Here is a 25,629-nt window from a genome sequence, read left to right on the forward strand (position 1 = left end):
CAGTCATTGAAAAGTGTAGAAATAAGTGATGTCACCAGAATGCACCAAATTGCACCATATTAAAAGTTTCCGGGGGGGCATGCCCCCGGACCCCCCTAAAGTTGCAAGCACCTGCGGAGCGGCGGGTCCCGCTATGCGCGGTGTCGGGCCAGTAACTTTCAGGCAGGGCCAGTAAGTTTCAAAAACTACTGGCCCTGTGGGCCAGTGCAAATTTCTGGGCTATGTCAACCCCTGTTGTCTGATTATTGTGGATCAGTGTGCATCAGTGGAATAACTGAAAGTATGAGTGAGTGTGTGTTTTTATCCAAGAACAATTCTGACTGACATCATATTGTTGTTGTAACTTGATTTTCTAGTATCTGATTATCAAAAAAGTTGCAGCTCCATAGAGAATGAAATGCTAACTTGAATGTGTATGGTTATTATACTGCAGTAAAGGACACATCAGTTAAATACATAAATATACCTCTGTTATTGGAGAAAGCATAGCATGTCTCATCCTGAACAAACTATGCGGTTTGGAAGTAGGTTGATGTCTAAAGGTTTAAATTGATGTATGATGGTTGTGATTAAATATTAACACTGATTCATGATTTGGAATGTTAGCAGACATTGTTTTTTCCTCCTGAATCTTTGTTCCTGCAGACCTCTCAGTGAAAAACATCTGTAAGGAGGAGACTGATGATGAGCAGCTTCTCTGGAAGCAGGAGAGGAGCTCCAGTCTGGATGAAGAGGATCCAGAGCTTCCACTGATCAAAGAGGAGGAGGAGGAGGAACAATTCATCAATGAGGAAGGAGATCAGCTGGAACTGAAGCAGGAAAATGATGCTTTTCTGGTCACTGAGGATGATCAGGAAAACATGGACTCCAACCCAGAACCAAGTGAGAACCCAGTTCTGGGAGCAAACTCTCAGATCAGAAACTTTGGTCACTTTAAGCTTTTTGGCAAAGCATCCACATTAGAGAGACACTGTCAAAGGAACACAGAGGAAAACTCAGTGCAGTGTTCCGTTTGTGGAAAAACAACTCATTCACTTGGGAAACAGTCCCAAAGGAAGCAACTTGATGTAATCCACTCTGATGTGACTCTAGGCCTTTGTGAAGCCTGCAGAAACAGACTGGATCAAGGTGATGCTGTGACCGTCCAGCTGGATGAGAGGTCACATTCCTGTGAAACATGTGGGAAGGTTTTCACTCGGCGTGGCAGTTTGATAACTCACATGAGAATACACACAGGTGAGAGGCCTTATTCGTGTAAAACATGTGGTAAAAGTTATATTCAAAGAGGAGATTTGACTGTTCACATGAGAAAGCACACAGGCGAAAAGCCGTTTACCTGTGAAATGTGCGGAAAGAGTTTCACTCAATCTTCCAGATTGGTTGTCCACATGAGGGGTCACACGGGTGAAAAGCCTTTTAACTGTGAAATATGTGGGAAAAGTTTTAATCGAAGTGGTTCTTTAACTGCCCATTTGAGAACCCACACCGGCGAGAGGCCCTTCTCCTGTAAAATGTGTGAAAAAGGTTTTACTCAGAGCAGTAACTTAGCCGCTCACATGAGAACCCACACTGGTGAGAGGCCCTTTTCCTGTGATTTATGTCCAAAGTCCTTTAAGCTGCGCGGTTCTTTGACTGCTCACATGAGAACTCACACAGACGGGGAGCCATAGTTTTACATAGTAAACATAATTTACTCATTTCCATATGACGGTGGCTTAACACATATCAATTATGGAAGCAACCCCATAATTGTGATGTAAATAAAGTTTTGGTTGAATGCTTTATTTATTATTTGCAATACAAATATCCTTGACGGCTGACAGGCTATATTTTTAAAACCTAAAGAAAGTTTCAAATAAACTTGATATACTTTCTAGAGGGCAGCTTCGACTGTATGATGAAAGTATTATCGCATGCATCTGCAGCTAAATATGAAGAATTTGAAGGAATTTTTAATTGTGTTGTACTCTTACTTGTGTTGCAATTGTCAAAAATATTTTTTTAAAACCAAAACATCATTGTCATTTTTAAAGTGGGATAGCCTTGGTGTTTCATTTCAATAAAGTAAAATAAAACTTTTTATTCTGGAAATTGATACAGATGCCTGATTGTAAATAGTAGCAAAAATCAACTTTTTTGAGTCATTTGCAGTTATTTTTCTTACTCAACCACATATTTATTAGTGTACCCTTTTTTAACATTAAAAAGGTAATACTAGTCTTACTTGAATATAATTTTAGGGTGGTTTTAGCTTCTGGTTTTCTGTTCAACTAACCAAAACCTGAAAAACTATAGTTGATAAAAAAATTGGAATAAAGATTTATTCTTTTTACCAGCAGATGAAGACATTGATCATAACACATGTCTTCTTTTGAATATGAAATGTAATTGATACCCAACTATATTGTAAATACCTGTATTAAACTCACTTGGGAATTGTTATATAGCAGTTTTTATCCGATATATTTGCTATGATTTAGTTTTTACATTTTCCATTTCAAGCCACTAGAGGGCAGTAACGCTTTAAATATGATTTGAAAGTCTGGCAGTGCTGGCGACAACCAGCATGACTGCCTATGAAAATCACAGGCTGTAATTAATGTTAACATTAAAAGTATCCTTAAACAAAGATTAGACTGATGGAATTATGCGGAAATGAAGAATCTGACTTTCACAGAAATTGAATGTAACTTTTAAAGTCTGATGGCAGGTTCAAGGAGAATTTAGAGAGTGAGATTAAACGATTGATTGACTAAACTAATTGTTTAAATTATCTGTCAAAAACAGCTGATAAAGCTGTCCTCTGGTCAATTTAAAACAATCGCATACATTGAATTATTTAAAAAAATGTGTTTATTGGTTTTAAGTCATTTCGAGGTGTGTAAAAAAATAGAATAGCCTTTTCCTTTAAGCACGGTTTCTATGGCGATGAGGGGGTGGGGGTGAAACAACATATTAAAGCATGAAATACTGTATTTGTTACTAAGAATGTAGAGGTTTGGGGCTAATATTGACCCCAATTCAATCTTTAATTTACAAAACCTTTTTACTTTTAGGAGATAATTATTTCTGGTACATTCACGTCCCATGCAGCCAAAGTGCTGGAAAGGATTTTGTTGTCCCACCTGAGGTCTTTGGTGAAACCATCTCTGGACCCACTTCAGTTTGCCTACCAGCCACGCCTAGGGATGGAGGATGCTGTTATTCACCTGCTGCAACGTGCTCATTCTCACCTGGATGGAGGGGGGGGGCACTGTGAGGGTCACATTCTTTGATTTCTTCAGTGCGTTCAACACCATGCAGCCCTGGTTACTGGGTGAGAAGCTGCAGCTAACGTGGTCTCCTGGATCATTGACTACTTGTCGGACTTGTCCGGTTGGGCAGTGTCCTGTCTGACAAGGTGACGAGCAGTCTGGGGGCCCCACTGGGCACTGTGCTCTCTCCCTTCCTGTTCACTTTGTACACCAGTGACTTCCAGTATAACTCAGAGTCATGCCATCTTCAGAAATTCTCTGACGACTCTGTGGTTGTTGGCTGCATTAATGGTGGGCGAGAGGAGGAGTACAGGGAACTTGTGGATAAATTTGTGAGATGGTCTGGAGCAAACCACCTACTGCTCAATGTGGAAAATACCAGAGAGATGGTGATGGACTTCAGGAAGAAACCACCAGCTTCCCAGCCTCTCGACATCTTGGGCAGAGATGTCCCAGAGGTAGAAAAGTACAAGTACTTGGGAGTAACCATCGACAACAGAGTGAGCTGGAAGAACAACAGCACTGCTGTGTATGAGAAGGCCAGCAGCAGACTCTACTTCCTGAGGAGACTAAGGTCCTTCAACGCGTGCAGGAAGATGCTTGAGATTTTCTACCAGTCTGTTGTGGCCAGCACTCTGTTCTTAATGTGTGAGTGTGTGAATGTGTGTGTGACTGGGTGAATGGGTCTGTGACTGTAAAGAGCTCTGTCCTTGTAGGAAGATAGGCGCTATATAAGTATACGCCATTTACCATTCTTTTCGGTGGTCTGCTGGGGGGGGCAGCATATCTGCCAGGGACACTAATAGACTGAACAAATTGGTTAGAAGAGCTGGCTCCATAATCGGATGTAAAATAGACACGTTTGAAGCTGTGATGGAGAGGAGGACTTTAAATAAGCTCGTATCCATCATGGATAATCCGGAGCATCCTCTCCATCCTGTACTTGATGGTCAGCAGAGCTCCTTCTCCCATAGGCTAAGGCAGTTTCGCTGTCACACCAACCGCTACAGGAGATCATTCCTGCCTCACTCCATTGGATTCTATAACTTGTCATCCATGTGCAATAGATAAACTCATTTACAGTCTGTCTGTTTTTTGTCCTGAGCTGTCACGCAATACATACATGTTTCTTTCTGATTGATTGTTCTGGTCTCTGTTGTCATCTATTGTTTGTATGTTTGTATCTTGAGCCTAACGCCGACGCTGTACCAACCCATTTTCCCAAGTTGGGACCAAATAAAGCATCTTTATCTTATCTTTATCTTTTTATTGGCCTGTGATTAATACAAGACTAATATCGGTGCTCTGGTTGGCATGTTGTGAAGTATAAAACTTTTTTTTTAAACTTCCACAACAGTCAAATATTTTTGACTAAGCATTCTTTTCTCCAGAGAATGTCATTACTGGTTACCATTATGATAGTGAAGACACCAACAACATGTTTGTTGGCTCAGACATCGTTGAGACTTCTGTGACAGAAACCTACTGTGGCCCTGAAGTGCAAATCACATCAACAAATCCCTCAATGGAAAACATTTTATAGATCCCCACCTTTGAAAATCCAATCACCTCTTTGTCTCAGATCCACATGCTACACTCGTTTGTGTGTTTTAACACAAGATGACCTTGAAAAATCTGATCAAATCATGTCTTTCATTTGGTTTTTAATAAAAACCTGACTGAGATCATCCAAGCAGTAAGTTCTTAACAAATCTCTGCTTTTTTGGAGGGTTTTGTTATCTAGGATACGTAGTTTTGGCAGAGTGAAGTAGAAACCCGATAAACTTTGAAGCTCTTTTCTACAATTGCCAATTAACCTGATATAAGGATCATTGCTTTGTTTTGATCTGTTATGTCTGTTAAGAAGACTAGTTTCTGTTCTTTGTGGCAACAGGCTTTTAAGGTTAATCTAATGTAGTTACCCCCCAACCCTTGAGCTGCAAACCCGCACCAATTCATTGGTCAATTGGTCCCAGGCTGCACAGTATTAAATTCATTGACACTATTTCTGCTTTTACATATTATCTGATTCTTTTACATAAATTCTGAAGGATATTTCATTTTGGAAAACAACCAGATTTCCTCCACTACATCTGTCTGTGACTCACAGTCTTACCTAAATCCGCTACCCTCTACCTTAAAAATGCTGCTCTGGACAGAAACAGAGCGTCTTTGGAAAGTTTGTATGTGCAGAAAAGAGACATTGAAGATACAGATGAAGAGACTTTAAATTCAAAGACGAAAGCTGCAACTCACAGACAAGACCAGAGTTCCTACTTGAAATAGGGAATTGGTGCAATAGGTTTCTCCTATGCACCAAGCCTGCATGTGACCACCTGGCTCTCCAGTGTTACCAGAGTGCTGCTAATAAGGTTGCACACATACATTTTATTATTATATTTAGAAAATACCCATTTTTATGCATTCAATTTAGTCGTATTTATCAGCCATATTGTTTGACATTAATCATGTCCGTGCTTCAAAACAGGTTAGGGTTTGATGATCTAGAATACATTTGACTTTTCATTTGAGAAGTTAATCTCTGATCTAAAGAAGTTGTGTTTAGTACAATATAATTTCTGTTTTGTGGAAACCTTTACAAATGTATCTTAAATGCTTCAATTTAATAAAAAGAAATAATTTAAACTCATTATTTGTTTAAAACATTTATATCAGATTCATATTTTGGGAATATTTTTATACCCAGATGCTGAGTTTAAATGTGTTCTAACCGATTAAGTTTCAAAATACATGACATTTTCACCATCGCATATTTTAGTAGTCAAATCTGCTTGGCAGATCAATACAATAAATTACACTGAACAAAAATACATATGCAACAGTAATGATGAGAGAAAAAATTGTTTTTAAAAGTGTTTAGTAATAAATAGTAAAACAAAGGTTTAATTGTTTAAACAATTGAATGATAATAAATGTTAAAAACTTGTTTTTAAAAAGGCATATGAAAATCTAAGGGTCTATGTTTGGATATCAACCAGTGAATTTATTTTAAAGCACTAAAGTAAAAAAATTAAATCCGTTTAAATAACTTTCAAAAACATTTTTTTGAATTCTATACGAACTCCTTGCCTATAGGGGGCAGTCATATTCATTGGGGAGGGGGCGTAAATGTCTGTAACCCGGATGTGGAAAAACCCAATCTTTTCCGGTTTGGATTCGGCGCTTTGTTTGGGAATGTTTAGGTTACGCGCTGGTAAAGACTTGCGTGTTTTGTTGAAATTATCTTTGGAAGGAGGACAGATCGATGGAAATCTTCATAAAGCTGTAGTCCCACTTCCAAAAAGTCGGTATGTATTTCTGTAAAAGTCAAGAGCAGCTACGAAAGGAAATAAGTTAAATTCATACACTTCAGTTTGAAAAAAATGTAAGCAATGAATCTGAATGTCTTCGTTTTGGTATTATTTTGGTTTTTGTTTAGAGTTCGATATAGCATTCAGAAAACTGTTGTTTGAGCTCCTGCTCCGTCTAGTCTAGTGCTTAAAGATGTTATTCTTTTTTTCAATAAACTTTATTAACAAATATTGCACATACAAAATACCAAAAAGTGAGACTCCACACTATAAATTTTCACATTTGCCAGGAAAATGAACAAAAATTCCAAAAAGCTATAATAATAGCAATATAAAACAGGTTAAAAATATATCAAATAATAAAGGTAAAAGATTCTGTTAAAGTTTCAAAAGTGAGCATATTTGAACTGTTAGTGCAGGATTCAATGCTATTTACATACAGCATCATTTCTTTCTGAAAAACATAGAATACTGTTTTTTGTTACCATTTATACACTTGTGAATAAAACATTTTGCCATAATTATAAGTAAGTTAACCATATACATTTTCTCTGCATTAAATCTCCCTTGTTTAATATATCCAAAAATAATATTTTTGTAGAGTAATTTATAGTCTTCATATAGATGAATTGTTATAAAATTAGTCAAATCTTTCCAAAATGTTTGAGTGAAATAGCAATACCCAAAAAGGGTGAGGCACCGTTTCTGGTGAAGAATGACAAAAGGAACTGTTTATGTCCAGAACTTTTTTAAATTTGGTTTAAAAACATGTTTAAAAAAAAAGGGGTTTCCCATGGTAAAATGTATTGAGTTTTCCAAAAATTTGCATCCTTGGCAAGTGAATGAGGTCCCTTAAAAAATGCCAAAATCAGTATTTCCTGTTTAGCGATCAAAAAGAAGGCCTTACGTTTTACATTATTACTTAACCCTCTAGCTTTTAACGGGAAAAAAGATTGACATACAAAAAAGTAGAAAAATAAGTAGAACAATAGAACCTTTTTAACTTCAAAAAATACATATATACTTATGTCAACAGCAAACACAGTCGCACCTTCTTAATTCAAAATAGTGTTACTAAGAATATTAAAGCATTAACTCAACAGCATCTTTGCATATGAATGTATGCCAAGAAAAATAACATTAATTTGACCATTGTTTTAAAAATTCAAATTGAACCTTTTTCTTTTTTTTCTTCTTTTTTAACCTTCTTTACGTTATTAATCACCAATGATTATTTCCCCTTCTCCTTGGATGAATAACCCCTGACACTAGCATAGTAGGCCCCTTTTTAAAGATGTTAACATTATTTATCCAGTTTATAGACGATTCATAGCGTCCATGTCACATGACCACATTTAAGCCTCTGGACTGGTCTGTTTTAATGGCTCTTAAATTGGTACAAAAGGCCTTTTTAATACCAAATTTTAACTTGGCATTCTTTAACAATAACATTCTTTAACATTCAACATTTTTCGTTGTGATCAAAGCCTTAAAGTAGCGGTTGTTGTGAATTTATAAAATAACTGCAGCAAAAATACAAATTGGCGCTGAAACAAACAAACATGGAATTTCAAAGCCCAAACTTAGCATGAAGGTGTGTATGTTTGTGTTTGTGTGTGTGTGTGTGTGTAGGGATTAAATGCATGAGCAAGTGACATGTACCCTACATTGTAAATCACGTTTTTTTTTTCTGTTTTAAACAAATTCTTGTAGCGTTTTCCCATAATGGAGAGTATAAATGAAGAAAATCAGGGGTAAAACTGTGTCTTTTTAATTATTTTTATATTCAAATCTAAATGATGAATCAGGAGCAGATAAAATAATGCAGTTTGAAAAAGTTTGTAGTTGATTTGTGCAAACTACTATCAGCAGGCCACAAGCTCCCTTCTTTGCTCCATTACGATACATCTACTTTCAGATAGATCCATGTACGTCTTAGTTTTCCTCATCCAAGCTGCCATCAGGCTCAAAACTGTAGAGCTAAAGAGCTCTAATATTACCCGCCATTTTTGTTGCACCAGTAAAGTTTGGTTGGGGTTATGAGGGGCTGTAAAGCTGGAGAGAGTGTAAACAAAAGGATGATGGGACATGAGGGAAGGCTTACGTCCGTTCCAACACCCCTGCCCAGAACTCAGAGCAAATTTCTAAAGAGATCCTGTCGCTCTGCAGAAACTATGTCCTAGAAAACGACACAGGGTTTTTTATTTTGGCTAAAAATGTCATACTCATGATTAAAAGATCACTGGGAACACTTTTAGAATAGATCAAAAGATGACTGGAGTGCGACTTTAGGTCTGAAGGGAGGGAGGTGTGGTGTAGTGTATCGTATCGTATTTGGGATGTTGTGTGTGATGGATGAATATAGTCTGGATATCCATTCATTTCCTACGACAGTCACTTTTGACGGCGAACACCACAGGTGGTTGATTGGAACACTATTAGTTTTAATGTATGTTCAAGTGCATAGTGTGAAGGATATAAGACTTTGAGGCATTCAGATGTTAAACACAGCATAAAAATGTTTTTAGATGAAAATTGGTCAGATTTGACTTGAACATGACCAGAGTCTAGCCATTTAAAAATGTCCTGATGGGCAATATAGTTTTTAAAATATAGTTTTATTCATTTGTTAATTTGACCTATTTTGACTTCTGATAAATCATTCACGTTATTACTTTTCCACACATTTTTCCATACAACCCGGAAGGTAATTGTAATAGGTTTAACTTTTGCATCTGTTGATGAAGGGTTTAATAACGAACATGTATTACTTCTCCCGCCCCTCTTTCAAATCATGGTGTAAAGTCGTTTGTATTTCCGGGTTGCAGCTATTGTGTGACGGGAATGTGCACGTTAAAACAAACAGTGACTTTGGAAATGTGTGTACTTTCTCTCTTCTTTTTAAATGATTTTGTTTTTCTGACGTTTTTGTCTATCAGGAGTACATGATGAATGGCAGCTCTAACCAGGAAAGAGTCTCCAGTTTGGACCAAGCAGAACCAGAACCTCCACAAATCAAAGAGGAACCAGAGGAACTGTGCATTGATCAGGAAGGAGAGCGGCTGGTCCAGAATCAGGAGGCTGATGTGAATCTGGAGTTCCAGACTGAGGAGTTGGATCATCACCATCATCAGAGAAACATCATCAGGGTTTCTGATGTAACACTGCAAAGTACAGGTATAAAAATGTAACTGTTCTGACATTAATGGTTTTTTTTTTTATTAAGAAAAAGGCTTGTACTTGTTTATCATTTCAATCACACCTTTTACTGACTTCTAGGTCTCAGATGTGTTATGACAGCCTGACAGCTTCTCTTTCACTATCTTTACACACCAGCAGAGGCTACATGCTAACATTTGTTGAAAGTTTCCTGCAAACAGGTTTTAGAGAAGAGACCTACCAAAAAATGGTAGAGAGAAAACCTGTTCAGTTCAGAGAGCAGGAGTAAGGTAGAGTGTCAGAGCTTACAGCTCAGTAAAATGTAATCTCAGTAAGGTACTTTACCTCCTACAGCATGAAAAAGAAAAGTGTATTTGTTAAATAAACAGATCTGGATGTCAGTTTCATGGTGGATTCTTTATTTCAGCTGGTTCTGTTGGGCTGGACTTAAACAAAAGTGACCAAGAGCCAAACATGGCATTTTTTCTACCACTTAAATAACTGGATTGCTGGAACAATAAAAAGTTTGTGTACACAAAACCCACAGAAGCTTATTAGCATCACCAACATTCAGTTACAATTCTCAATGCTCGGCCCGGTTCTGTCTTCAGTGAAAGTGTAAACAGCTAAAGTGAAAACCTCTAGCTAGTTGTTAGAATGTGTGTAGAAACATAAAATTATTTTCTCAGACATTATTTCTGAGATAAATCCGGCCTCCTAGAACAGTTCTACATGTGCCACAACCTGAAATGGATTCAGCTTTTAATTAAGTAATTTAACAAATAACAGAGGATTGACCTCAGAAATGTTTTGGTTTTTATAATCATGAATCAGAATCAGAATCAGAATTCGTTTATTGTCATATGCACAGCTTACACCGACATACGAAATTAGTTCCAGTACAACCTGAACAAGATCAGACATACAACAGATACACATATACAGTTCAGAGTTGACTGAGGCTGCAGCAATAAATGCGCTGCCTTACTAGGATGGGTGTAGATGGGTTACCAATGGGGAGGGTCTGGGTCATTGGTGACAGAAAAAAAGTCGTATCTCAACACTGTTGTTACAATGTGTAGATACAAGAAAAAAAGTACACCCTCTAAACACAAAAAGCACATATTATCACGACAACGCAGTACACAAGGATCACTTAGTTCATGTGATTCAGGATTCATGTGTTTATCGTTTTTGCTTCACAGCCACCTCTTTTACTTTTGCTTCCATCTTTCCATCATATTTCTGGAACCTGTCAACAATTTTCCATTCCTGCCCCCTGATCACTTTCCTTCTAAATCTTTGTTCCTGCAGACCTCTCAGAGAAAAACATCTGTAAGGTGGAGACTGATGATGAGCAGCTTCTCTGGAAGCAGGAGAGGAGCTCCAGTCTGGATGAAGAGGAACCAGAGCTTCCACTGATCAAAGAGGAGTGGGAGGAGGTCTGCATTAGTGAGGAAGGAGAGGAGCTGGAACTGAAGGAGGAGACTGATGCTTTCATGGTCACTGAGGATGATCAGGAAAAGATGAACTCCAAACCAGAACCAAGTGAGAACCCAGTTCTGGAGGAAAACCCTCACATCAGCAACAGTTATTCTGTGACTGTCCAGCTGGACTCTCCCTTAGATGAGAGCTCAAATTCTTGTGATTCATGTTTCTTCCAAAGTAATAATTTAAAAGCCCACATAAGTATCATACACACAGGTGAAAAGCCTTTTACTTGTGAAGTATGCGAAAAAAGTTTCACTACAAGTAGTAACTTAAAAGCCCACATGAGGACTCACACAGGTGAGAAGCCTTTTATTTGTAGTGTATGTCAAAAGAGTTTCCTTACAAATACTGAAATAAAAATCCACCTTAGAACTCACACAGGTGAAAGACCTTTTTCCTGTGAAATATGTGAAAGAAGTTTCACTACAAGTAGTCACTTAAATGTCCACCTGAGAAGTCACACAGGTGAGAGGCCTTTTTCATGTGAAGTATGTCAAAAGAGTTTCCTTACGAGTGTTGAATTAAAAGTCCACCTGAGAACTCACACTGGTGAAAGACCTTTTTCCTGTAAAGTATGTGAAAAAAGCTTTACCACAAGTAGCACCTTGAATGTCCACATGAGGACTCACACAGACGAAAGGCCTTTTTCTTGTATAGTATGTGGAAAAGGTTTCATTCAAAGTAGTCACTTAAAAGCCCACATGATAACTCACACAGGTGAAAAGCCCTTTTCTTGTAAAGTATGTCAGAAAGGTTTCTCTAGAAGTAGCTCTTTAAAAGTGCACATGAAGAAGACCTCTCACACAGGCGAGAGCCCTTTATCTTGTCAAAAGTGAAAAAAGTTTCATTTGAAGTAATTACTTTAGGAGTCTGAATGAGAGCTCACACACGTGAGAGGCTTTTCTCTGTTAATATCTGTAACAAGAAAACGTTTATCCAGGCAAGAAGTTTGACCTGAAGTTTCATTGGAAGTTTTTCCTTTAAAAGTTCACATGAGAAGAACTCTTACAGATGAAAGCCCCTTTTCATGTGAAACTTGTAGGAAAGCTTTACTTAACCTAAAAGGTTACATTAACTTTCCAAACCACCTTTGCCAATCATTGACAGCTGGTTCGCTGTGGTGAACCAGCATAAGGGAAATGCTGAAAGGTGAACAACATGAGAAATCACACAGTGAAACGATTCATTTTTTGTATATTTCTGTATATCTTCTAATATTGACCCATTATTATTTCCAACAAACACCAGTTATGAAGAAATTCTGGGGACAAACAGACAGCGGTGCTCTAAAGTGTCGGTCTGTAGCAGCCGTCAGTCTCCAACGACTCACCATGCAGAGATGCATGTTGGGAACGTGAAGAACATGATAATACCATCTTTGTCATTAATCCTTTCCTTTGACCAGAAAAGAGGGGGGCTGAATTTGTCCGATCGGTATGTGATTACATTGGTGACTATGGTACCATGCCATATTTTACTGTCACCTGAACCCCGTCTCACAACTGCCAGACTTTTCACTTTTTGAATGAACGCCAGGCCCCTTATTGGAAGATATACATTATGCAGAATCTGTTTTAATGGAACTTCACGACAGTTCACAGGTTTGATGAAGACTAGTTTATTGTAATAGAGCAAAATGTTGAAAGAGCACTGTGTTTTTGTAAAGTAAAACCAAATATTTCTGTGCAGTATAATCATTTTTCAGGATTCACAAAGATGGGAGATGGATTTCTCACATGGAGATTCTTGGTTATAGATTACTAATCCATTGAATGTTGTGAGATTTTGCATCAGAATATGACATGTCTGAAAGTACAAACGTATTTTCTTATATTATATGTGTAAATTCCAGTTGTATACTGTACTGGAATTTCTAATATTTAAGTAAACATTGCTATAATAAACGCTGATGAAGGTTTAAAATAATCTCCAGTGCTTAAATTTAACTTTGAAAAAATGTGTAGATTCTTTGATAATAAAACACATACATCTTTTGTTACATCGATACAGGGAGAATGTTTTGAGAGCAAACTCAATTTTACACTCATGCACTGTTCACGTTTATACCTTGAGGTTGCCCGTGACGACCATAGATCCACCTGTGGACCAGCGGGACAAGGGCCCTCCATAAGGGTGGAGTAACCAGGGTGAGGCAAATACTGAGGCTAGTTTCCCACCCAGGCTTAATCCATCTTGGACTTGGACCAGAGATCTTCCAGCTGGAGATCCAAAACACATGCCAAAACTTTTTCAATAAGTACATTAGTGGAAGTTTCGAGACAACTTCCACAATTCTGACTTATTTGTCAGAGATGATGTACCGTCTGGCACCAACAACCATCCCATGTTCAAAGTCACTGCAATCATCTTTCTTCCCCAATCTGATGGTCGATTTGAGTTGCAGCAGATCATCTTGACCATGTCTACATGTCTAAATGCATCGAGTTGCTGCCATGTGATTGGCTGATTAGACATTTGCGTTAAGGAGCAGTTTGACATGCGTGCCTAATAAAGTGTCCAGTGAATTTGATTTGATTTAAGACCTACTTCAAACTTCTGATCTATTTTAAAAGTGTTCCCATTGGTGGTTTAACTGCAATCATGTTGTTTTTAGCCCAAATAAAACAAAACTGATTATTGAGGAGATAGTTCTGATTCACAACGATATAACAGAGAAATACTCAGACATGCAACTTTAAGCCTAATTTTCTTTTTGCATGTTCTCCATTATCAGAAAAATGCCACAAAAACATGTTAAAAAAACACCAGAACCAGAACCAGAGCTTTCACAGACCAAAGAGGAACAGGAGGAGGAGGTCTGCATCAATGAGGAAGGAGAACAGCTTGATTTGAAGCAGGAAAATGATGCTTTTTGGGACACTGAGGAGGATCAGGAAAAATGGACTCCAAACCAGAACAAAGTGAGAATTTTGTTCTGGATCAGAAACAGTAATTCTGCAACTGTCACGCCAGCTGGACTCTCCTTCAGATGAAAGCTCATTTTTTTGTGACACGTGGAAAACGTTTTACTCAATGTGGGAATTTGAAGACTCACATGAGAAATCACACAGGTGAAAGACCTCTCACTTATAAAATTTATGAAAAATGTTACACTTCAAGTACTTATCTAAAGGTCCACATGACAATCATACTGGTGAGAGGCCTTTTTCTTGTAAATTGTTTAAAAGAAGTTTCACAACACAGACTCATTCAAAAGGCCACATGTTAACTCGCACAAGTGAAAGACCTTTTTCTTGTGAAATTTGAAAGAAAGCCTTCAAACACTCAAAGAGTTTGTCCCGTTAAATGAACATTCCAGCACGTGCACAGCTGTTTACTTGTAAAGTATGTGAAAAAAGTTTCAGTCAAAGTTGTCAATTAAAAGTTGACATAAGAACAACTCACACACTTGAAAGTCGTTTTTTATGTGAAATTTGAAAAAATAAATAAAAAATTATCTACTTAAAAGGTTTGCCCTGTCACATGAGAACTCACGGAAGCGAAAAGCCATTTTCTTGTAAAATATGTAACTAACATTGTTTTCAAAATCATCAATTTAGAGCCCCCATGAAACAGTTCCACTTTAAAAGTCTATATGAAAACTTACACATGCAAAAGGCTTTTCTCTGTTAAAATGTGCAAGAAGGCTTTTTCCAGGCAAAAAGTTTGATCTGTCACACATACAGGTGACTAGCTTTTTACTTGCAAAACATGTTTAAAAAAAGAAAGTTTCATCCAAAGTAACTTAAAAGTTCACATGTGAAGAACTCATACGAGATGAAAGCCCTTAGTCATGGGAAATTTGTAAGAAAGTTTTAGCCACCAAAATGTTAGACCCATCACATGAGAACTGAACACGTAAAAAACATTCTTGTAAAACATTTTGGAAAAGTTTTTTGCATCCTCTTTATCGACTGTACACATGAATATTTACACACTAGTGAAAAGGTTCTTTTTTGTAAAGTACTGTGTGTCTTCTAATATTGACCCATTATTGAAATCCGTTTCCAAAAAACGCCAAGTGTGAAGAAATGTTGGGACAAACCGGCAACAGTGCTCTAAAGTGCCACAGCAACCCTCAATCTTCAAGGGTCATTGGATTAAGACTAAGGAAAAAGATTGAGGTGCTCTACTTAATCTTATTCCTAAAATAATTCATTACAATTTAATCAAACCACACTTCCCAGCTTTGACCATTAATGATGTTCCCCTACAAGATAAAAAACGTGACAATAAACTAGTAACTCTAAACTTAGAAAGCTAGAAAACAACATAATGATGAAATTATTTTACTTATAAACGAAATACCCACTCTAAATTAAATTAAATAAACACATTTTGAAAGAATATCAAAAATTAATCCTGCAGGAGATGCAATTTTGATTAATCTGGAACTGAAACCATTGCTTATATATAAATATATAATTTATCTTTTTTTACCGTCCATGAATGAAACATCTCTTTTGCGATCAACTTTATGATTATTCTGTAAGAACACTTCATATATTTGTAAATGATAAAACACATGCCCTTTGTTTACCATCTTTTTCTTTTTACTTTTTCTTTTTACTTTGTCATTTTAGTTATTGTTTGCTTAATTCTGATGAATGTTTCACTTTCACTGACTTGATTTGTATATGAAATATAAAAGTACTTTTAATTATGATCGATTAAAAAAAAAAGTGTGATTTACCTAGCGTTTTTTCAAAACCTCCCTGCCCATAGGGGGCGGTAATGCCTCTAGCCCGGATGTAAAATGAGGTCATATTTTTCCGGTTTGGTTTCGGAGCTTTGTTTAGGAATGGTTATTTCATGCATAAAGATTTGCATGTTTTGTTGAAAAGAGTCTTAGGAAGGAGGACATGTCGATGGAAATCTTCATAAATCAGTAGTCCAACGTTCGGTATGTATTTCTGTGAAAGTCTAGAACAGCTACGAATGAAAAAGGGTAAACTCCACTGATTATTTTGAAAAATGTAAGCTTGTAAAGCTTCGTTTTGAAATTATTTCATTTTTCTTTAGACTTTGAAAAATGATTTTGCAAAGTGTCGTTTGAAATCTCTCCCCGCACTCTAGAATTTAGTAGACGACATTTTATTGTATTTATTTATTTATTAAAGATATCATAACACGCCAAAAATCTCTCGCAGAGAGAGGACAATAACAAAACGTAACCTTATTACGGGTTGTACAAAGACACAACACAGTCGTTTTTTGATGATCAAAAACAGAATACATTAAAAATGTAAAAAGAATTAAAAAAAATGGAACCAAGAAGTGACACAGAAAACTAAAAGAATAACCATGTAACTATTTCTTAAAAGGGTAATTAGAATAGAATAGAATGCCTTTATTGTCACTATACACATGTACAATTTGCATCACACGTGCATACAGTGAAATGAAAGCCGCTCACTATTCAGTCCAAACATGCATGACAAAAGTTATCTCACAAAAATAATAAAATAATTTCACAAAAATGAATAGTACAATTTACAAAAGTACAAAATGTACAATAGAACATTTCTGCAGAGAGGTAGATAAAAAAAAAAACAGTTATGCCCATTATGGCAGATATTAATATATTGCACATGATGAGATTATACTTCACATAATGAGATGGTGTTGACATGATGAGATGCGCATAGTGAAAGAGGGAGACATGAGGGTGGAGCTGTCAGTGTCAGTGCATGTGTGAGTTCAGGATGGTCATGGCTTTGGGGGAAAAACTGTTTTTAAGGCGGTTTGTCCTGGATCTGATGCACCTGTAGCGCCTTCCTGAGGGCAACAGGTCAAACAGTCCAGAGCCAGGGTGGGAAATGTCTTTTATGATCTTCCCAGCTCTGCTAAGACAGCGGGAGTAGTATATGTCCAACAGGGAGGGGAGGGGGGAGCCGATGATCCTCTGAGCTGCTTTGACTTCCCTCTGCAGTCTCTCCCTGTCCACCATGGTGCAGCTGCCTTACCACGTAATGCAGTAGGTCAGAAGGCTTTCAATGGACGCACGGTAGAAGGTTGTCAGAAGGCTGGGGTCCAGATTGTGCTTTCTGAGGACCCGCAGAAAGTGGAGTCTATGCTGGGTCTTATTGATGACCTCTGTAATGTTTTCTGTCCAGGAAATGTTGTTGGAAAATAAAACTCCCAGAAACAGGAAGGTGTGGACCCTCTCCACACGCTCTCCATTGATGTAGAGGGGAGCTGGGTCGGTGCTGTGCCTCCTGAAGTCCACGATGATTTCCTTGGTTTTCTTGGTGTTCAGAGCTAAGTTGTTGTCTGAGCACCAAGCTGCCAGCTTCAGGACCTCCTTCCTGTAGGCTGCATCGTCTCCCTTTGAAATTAGTCAGACGACTGTGGTGTCATCAGCAAACTTCACGATGATGTTGCTGTCGTGCTGCGGACTGCAGTTGTGGGTGTAGAGGCAGTACAGGAGTGGGCTCAGCACACAGCCCTGTGGGCAGTCAGTGCTTAGTGTGCGTGTGGGGGAGAGGTGGGGCCCAGCCTCACATCCTGGGGCCGGTCATTGAGGAAGTCCTTTATCCAGGCACATGTGAGGGGGGCAGGCCTATAGTGTCCAGTTTTCTGATCAGTACGTCCGGGATGATTGTATAAAGGCCTGTTCACACCGGGACGAATTTCGCCGGCGATTTTCGCCGACGTTTAACGCCTCGTGACTAAACAAAGGGCACCAACGAGAGTGTGCACACCGACGCGAAAAAACGCCAGGCGTTAAAGCGTCAAAAAAAAAAAACGCCTCGGGTTCGTTTTTTTTTTTCGACGCGTCGCGTCGAAATCTACTCGACCAATGACAACGGCGCTTTTGCTCACGTGTCTGGAGCTTCTGAAGTTACAGTAAAACACAACTTGGGGGCGCTCAAACACAAAACTGCCTTGCTGAGCACACATACCAGCGAAGAAGATAGACGCCAAGTAGCGTCTACACAGCCGCGAAGCAATAATGACGGACATTCTTAAATATCCCCGAACCAAGCACCAGTTGGAGCTACTGGTGCTTGAAATATTCATGTTTTCTTTGTTTGATTCTGACAAGCGTGTAAATACTTGCTCTCTTCTTCTGAGTGAAAAGCGACTTTAAGAAGCGTAAAGTTGCGCAGCGCCAACAGTTCAGTGTGATGGGGAGTGTGGAAAAGAGGTGAAGAGGCGAGTGCAGGCAGGTTGGAGCGGTTGGAGGAAAGTGTCAGGAGTGTTGTGTGACAGAAAAGTGCCAGCAAGACTCAAAGGAAAGGTGTACAAGACAGTGGTGAGACCAGCTCTGCTCTATGGGTTAGAGACGGTAGCAGTGAGACAGAGACAAGAGGCTGAGATGGAGGTAGCAGAGATGAAGATGTTGAGGTTCTCCTTAGGAGTGACCAGGTTAGACAGGATAAGGAACGAGTACATCAGAGGGACGGCTCATGTTGCCTGTGTTAGCGACAAAGTCAGAGAAGCCAGACTGAGATGGTTTGGACATGTTCAGAGGAGGGATAGTGGATATATTGGTAGAAGGATGTTGGAGATGGAGCTGCCTGGCCGGAGGGCAAGAGGACGGCCAAAGAGGAGATATATGGATGTCTTAACAGAGGACATGAAGTTGGCTAACGTTAGGGTAGAAGATGTTCATGATAGAGTGAGGTGGAAAAGGATGATTCGCTGTGGCGACCCCTGATGGGAAAAGCCGAAAGAGAAAGAAGAAGAAAGTTGCGCAGCGCCACCTTGTGTACAGGAGTATTTCTGTTTTACATTAAGCGCCATCTAATGTCAGGGAATGAAATTGCATGTTCACTCCACTCATCGTCAGCGAAAATCGCCTGGGTGTGAACACAAAAAACGTGGCGAAAAACGCTGGCGAATAACGCCTGGCGAATATTCGTCCCGGTGTGTACGGGCCTTTAAAGGCAGAGCTGTAGTACACAAAGAGCATCCGGACATAGCTCTGCTGCTTCTCCAGGTGGCTCAGCACAGCATGCAGGGCTAAGGCGATGGCATCCTCTGTAGACCGGTTTGTGCGGTATGCAAACTGGTGGGGGTCGAGTTCTGGGGGTTTATCATTGATGTGCCGGAGGACCAGTCTCTCCAAGCACTTCATGATAATTGGTGTGAGCGCAAATGGACGGTAGTCATTGAGGCTGGAGATGGGAGATTTCTTCGGCACTGGGATGATGGTTGCAGATTTCAGACAGGAAGGTATCACTGCCTGGGCCAGGGAAATGTTGAAGATCTCTGTGAAGATAGGTGGGGCATTTGGCAGTTTTCCAGATTTGCATGGTTTTATTTTGAGTTACAATATATTTTGCATTCAAAGCGATAATTCACACTTCGTTAGGCATTATCCCTTGCATAATGCATACAACGCTTATCCCTTTACCATCAAAGACATGCATACTTACTTAATTCTTCATAATTAAATCTTATTAATTTTTAGGTTAAATTGTCCTCCACGTCAAGCAGACGATTTGATGCACAGGACGACACATCGTCATGGTAACGGCTACTGAGCCTGCAATGACCTTGTTTAGCTGCAGAGGAATGAAAAATATACACTGTATGTCAGAAAAACTTTAACAAAGCCTCAATTCAGACAGAAAGCTTGCTTCTTCCAGCTAGTTTTTATCCTGATGATGAAGCAAAAGAAACTCCTAAGTCTAAATTGTTTAATTCTTCCCTCTGTTTGATTTCCATTCTTATATTATCTTCTCTCTTTCTATTCTGATGCATCTTAGGGAGGTCAAAGGAAACTATGGGTGTATTCAGACTGGAAAAGTCTGTTGGTCCGGACTGAGTCCACATAATTGGATCCGGATCGAGTCCTGAACCTTAGTCTGAATTCAGACTGCCGTCCACCATATATTTCTGATTCCAACTAAACCGTGTAAACAAAAACATGTGACTGAAAGTGCTAGGGAGGGCGAAGTAACCAGAGAGAGAATAATGGAAGTCCTGCGCTTTCTTGTCGGGGTAGTTTAGTTACGGTATTCAGACTTTACATTTCGCTAACCAATGTTGAATGTCTGTATTAAGGTCAGATCCACCATTTTTGCTTGCTATTTTGGCGGTTACAGAGGAGATGACTAAGAAGCTATGCTGATAAGTGTTTATGACATAAATTGTAAGAAAAACAGTTTGGAAGAAGCAATGTGTATCACAATAAACGTTATTTTAATGATTCTGCATTTACCCGACCACATTTCAATGACTTGCTGTGTCGTCGTTGCTCCGCTACTTTGTTGACATCTTGTTATGCTCGGCTACGGTGGCCATTGTGGTTCAGTTGTTCCGCACAGAGCATGAAGCCTTTTTAGACTGAAGAAAGTCAAAGCCAACCGAAGCTCAGTCCTATTGAAAACGAACCGAGACCACCACTTCCAAAGATGAGTCAGAGAGCGGTTCCTGATTTCAGACCAGGGTCCCTTGGGTGTATTTATACTGAATTTTTTTTCCTAGATTTTGGGGGAAATGTACTCTGGTTCCCTTTAAGTGAACCGAATGAGTCCAGTCTGTATACACCCTATAAAATCCCTCGTGTCTTTTCCATTGTCTCTCTGTTGTGATGGGCTGTGAAATAATGTATGAAGACCTATGTTTGTTTTTTTATCTATGTATTTGTTTGTTTTAAATTAAATGCGTTTCAAATGTATTAAAAATTGGAATACAATCTATATAGTACAAACCTATAGATACTAATAGTAATATTGTATTTTGTTTTAATGTTCTCAGTTTCTGTTGCTCCAATTACCAACTGGTGCTTAGGCCAGCACAATTAAATAGATTATAAATAATCTCTGTGGACTATCAGTTTTTAATCAACACCATCCATCCAATCAGAATTGACCGTTCATCCGGTCCATGGTATAACTGAAATTGGCATGCTGAAACAGTGAGTATTGAAGTGTCAGTCATTTTTATTCTTGTCTAAAGGATTTTGTTCTTCTGTGGTTTTTGTCTGTCAGGAGTACATGATGAACCGCAGCTCTAACCAGGACAGAGTATCCACTCTGGGCCAAGCAGAACCAGAACCTCCACTAATCAAAGAGGAATCGGAGGAGCAGTGTATCAATCAAGAGGAAGAGACGCTGCTTCCACATCAGGAGACTGATGTGAAGGTGGAGATAATATCTAATTGTGACGAAACACCCAAACTCTGTAAAAATTTTAAATTTGAGTTCAAAGAATTGTTAGATCATAAGCATCATCCGGCGAACATCATCAGGATTCCTGTTGAAAAGCAGCATGAAATAGGTATGTCAACTTTAACTGTTCTGACAAAGAATGTTGTTTTTTATTATGAAACAACTGGTGCCTGAACATATAAGAGTCTTCTTATAACCACTATCTAGTTCCTTCTAACGACACTCTTTGCATTTGCTGATATCTTTTAGATGACGAAATCTGCAGTAGATCTAATCTTTATATGTCCTCAATTAAATACATCTCTTAAATAGATAGAAACTACAAATATAATCTTTTTGTCTAAGAAAAAAGCGTGAAAGACAAAAGAGTGAATGTGGATGTTTTGTCAATGTTTTCTGCTCATGAAGATGAACAGTCTGGTTCTTCTTTAAAGGAGCTGCTCCATCTGTTCCACGCGACTGTGTGAATTAATGTTACATCACCTGTTATAACACGAAATAGTTGAGAATGAGATTAAGTGCTGTGATTACAAAATCACATTGTTATTTGGTTGGCAGGGAACAGAGTCCTTTTATTCAATGTTTTAGATGTTTTTTAAAGTTTCCTCCTGAATCTTTGTTCCTGCAGACCTCTCAGAGAAAAACATCTGTAAGGAGGAGACTGATGATGAGCAGCTTCTCTGGAAGCAGGAGAGGAGCTCCAGTCTGGATGAAGAGAAACCAGAGCTTCCACTGATCAAAGAGGAGTGGGAGGAGGTCTGCATTGGTGAGGAAGGAGATCAGCTTGAACTGAAGGAGGAAAATGATGATTTCATGGACACTGAGGATGATCAGGAAAACATGGACTTCAAACCAGAACCAAGTGAGAACCCAGTTCTGGAAGCAAACTCTCAGATCAGAAACAGCGATATTGTGATTGTCCAGCTGGACTCTCCTTCACATGAGAGCTCACACTCCTGCGATACATGTGGAAAACAGTTTATTCAACGTGGTCATTTAACAATTCACATGAGAACTCACACAGGTGAAAGACCTTTTACTTGTGAAGTATGTGAAAAAAGTTTCATCACAAATAGTAACTTAAAAGCCCACATGAGAACTCACACAGGTGAGAAGCCTTTTAATTGCAAAGTATGTCCAAAAAGTTTCCTCACACGTAGTGAAATGAAAATCCACCTGAGAACTCACACAGGTGAGAAGCCTTTTTTGTGCAAAGTATGTGAAAGACGTTTCACTACAAGTAGTGCCTTAAATGTCCACATAAGAACTCACACAGGTGAGAGACCTTTTTTATGTGAAGTGTGTCAAAAGGGTTTCCTTACGAGTAGTGAAATGAAAATCCATTTGAGAACTCACACAGGTGAAAGACCTTTTTCATGTAAACTATGTGAAAAAAGTTTTACTACAAGAACTGTGTTAAATGTTCACATAAGGACTCACACAGGCGAGAGGCCTTTTTCCTGTGAAGTATGTAGCAAAATTTTCACTACAAGTAATGCCTTAAAAATCCACATGATAAGCCACACAGGTGAAAGGCCTTTTTCTTGTATAGTATGTGGAAAAAGTTTCATTCGAAGTAGTCACTTAACAGCCCACCTAAGAACTCACACAGGCGAAAAGCCTTTTTCCTGTGAAATATGTCAAAGAAGTTTCACTACAAGCAGTCACTTAAATGTCCATCTGAGAAGTCACACAGGTGAGAAGCCTTTTTCATGTGAATTATGTCAGAAGAGTTTCCTTACATGTGCGGAATTAAAAGTCCACTTTAGAACTCACACTGGTGAGAAGCCCTTTACTTGTAAAGTATGTGAAAAAAGTTTTACGACAAGTAGCTGCTTAAGAGTCCACATGAGGACCCACACACATGAAAAGCCTTTTACTTGTACACTATGTGAAAAAAGTTTCTCCAGAAGTAGTTCCTTAAAAATCCACATGAAAAATCATGTAGGTGAGGAGATTTTTTCTGGTAAAGAGTGAAAGACAATTCATAGTAACTTCCTTAACCCTAAAACACTTCAGCTATAAAAAGTTACACCATCACTTTTGCCGGGTAATTTTTACCAGATATATTATACCCACCACAAAGTACTTGTCATAAAAATAGATCAAAACATGACACACGATAAATTAGTGTTTTATTTTTTATTTTCAACTGGTATGTAAATTTGAAAAAAGAAAAACTTAGGAGAATCCTAACAACATGCTCAAAAATTATTGAAAAATTAGGAATTTTAGAACAGAAAATTCCTAAAAAAAATACTAAAATGATACTAGAAGCTCGGTCTTTGGTCCACCCATTCCTGGGACATGTGAGACTTCCCTGGTGAAGGCGCAGACTCCTTGCCACGCGACATATTGAAACTCGTGTAAATAGTTTTGCTCGGTTGAAACTCACCCGGCGAAAGTGCTCTAGGATTAAAAGTCCACAGGGGAACTTGCCTTTCTTTTTTCAAACTTGTAAAAAAGATGTTTCCAGGCAAGAAGTTAGACCTATCACATGAGAACTTACACATGTACAAACCATAATTCTGGTAAAACATTTCGAAAAGGTTTTTTTGCATCCTCATCATTAACTGTACACATATGTACAAAAGTGAAACTATTCATTTTTTGTATATTTCTTCATATCCTCTAATACTGACCCATTAGTAAATCTGTTTCCAACAAACACCAAATATGAAGAAATGTTGGGACAAACAGACAGCGGTGCTCTAGAGTGTTGGTCTGTAGCAGCCGTCAGTCTCTAATGACTCACCATGCAGAGATGCATGTTGGGAACATAAAGAACATGCTAGTGCCATATTTGCCATTAATCCTCTCCTTTGACCAGACAAAGAAGGGGGCTGAATTTCAGTGCATGATTACGTGATTTGCACCTTGCTACCGAAAATATGTTACCATGACATATTTTACTGTCAACTGAACCCAAGGAAAGGTTTAGGACTTTGGGTTTGGTTCATTTCATAGTCAATGAAATTGTAAAGTTTAATTTAATCTTCAGACTGTTCCACATAAAGCAACATGTTGAAAGAGCACTGTGTTTTTGTAAAGTAAAAACTAATATTTTCTGTCCAGTATAATCATTTTTCAGGATTCACAAAGATGGGAGATGGATTTCTCACGTGGAGATCCTTGGTTATAGATTACTAATCCATTGAATGTTGTGAGATTTTGCATCAGAATATGACATGTCTGAAAGTACAAATGTTTTTTAATTTTTATTTTATGTGTAAATAGCAGTTGCATACTATATAGGAATTTCTGATATTTAAGTAAATTGCTGTTGTAAACTGCTGATGAAGGTTTAAAATAATTGTCAGTGCTCAAATTTAACTTTGAACAAATGTGTACATTCTTTCATAATAAAACGCATACACAATCATAATGGTCGGTTATTTAGAACTCTTGTTCCTGTCTTCATTAAGGTCACAGACCAGTTTTATGTAAGACACTATTTTTATGGTGATACTGAAATTGGCATTTTAATCTTTTTTTTTTAAGCTTTTGGTTTCTCTTAACTTTTGAGGAGGAAAAATCAGTGTATCACATTAAAAGGGCCCTACAGGAAATCTAATTTAAAAAGACTTTTACGGTTTGGTCTGTTTATGAATATTTAGTACATGCAGTGGTTAAGAATTTTTTTCTTCCAACCTTTATTTACCCTGGAATTTGTCCCATTGAGATTAAGAATCTCTTTTTCAAGGGAGTCCTGGCTAATTAACTTTTTGTTGAAGTAATCTTCTGGAGACCAACACATCAGAGGGATTGTCTGTAAATATTTTAAAGAGGATCAAGATTGCTGATTTCTGAAGTTGTTTTTTTATTAGTAAAAATGTATTCAAGACAAAATTATAGTGTTTTTTCCCCCACAGAACATTACTTTAGTCCAAGTCCTGTGAAAAAACTACAGCACACTAAGACAACACAATTATTCATCAGGGCCAAATTTTTCTTTCATTTTTTTTTTTTTTAAATCTTGAATCTTGACCCTTTGTGAAGGCTTTTTATCTATAACACAAAGGACCACAGTCTTTTCCAGAACAATTAAACAAGGGCCATTCAAATTTATCTTTGCAGTAGGACCTTTTTTTAAATATGAATTTTCCACAGATTACAAACTAGATGTTTTTATTTCTTAAATGTATAAATGTTGGATTCTAGGATTTTTCTGTTTGGAAATCAATTAATCTATTTATTAGAAGCACTAATGTGAAACAAGTAAAGTATCTGGTTTATTTTTTGAAACATTTGTGAGCATTTTACAAACTTTTCGCCCATAGGGGGCGGTAT

At 38.2% G+C, this 25,629-nt stretch overlaps 2 protein-coding genes across 14 annotated transcripts in view; one reads left to right on the forward strand and one right to left on the reverse strand.

The window, feature by feature from the left end:
* Window positions 1-25,629, reverse strand: part of LOC110013423 (uncharacterized) — a 401,209-nt gene that overhangs the window by 64,657 nt on the left and 310,923 nt on the right. The gene's annotated exons all lie outside the window — the stretch shown is intronic.
* Window positions 1-25,629, forward strand: part of LOC105356154 (uncharacterized) — a 183,621-nt gene that overhangs the window by 4,814 nt on the left and 153,178 nt on the right. For 2 of the 13 annotated variants that reach the window (XM_078934598.1, XM_020711340.3), the window contains exon 3: window positions 21,968-24,724. In XM_078934598.1, coding sequence (XP_078790724.1) covers window positions 21,968-23,316 — 1,349 coding nt within the window. In that variant the 3' untranslated portion in view covers window positions 23,317-24,724. Of the gene's footprint in view, window positions 1-645; window positions 2,443-3,056; window positions 4,295-6,412; window positions 6,563-9,504; window positions 9,743-11,038; window positions 13,142-15,939; window positions 16,119-21,159; window positions 21,449-21,967; window positions 24,725-25,629 lie in introns of those variants that run through there. The other 11 variants (XM_078934604.1, XM_078934602.1, XM_011486238.4 and 8 more) reach the window with 11 other exon arrangements.

Source organism: Oryzias latipes, chromosome 17 (assembly GCF_053564925.1).
Source record: "Oryzias latipes strain Hd-rR chromosome 17, Olatipes_Hd-rR_3.1".
NCBI lineage: Eukaryota > Metazoa > Chordata > Actinopteri > Beloniformes > Adrianichthyidae > Oryzias > Oryzias latipes.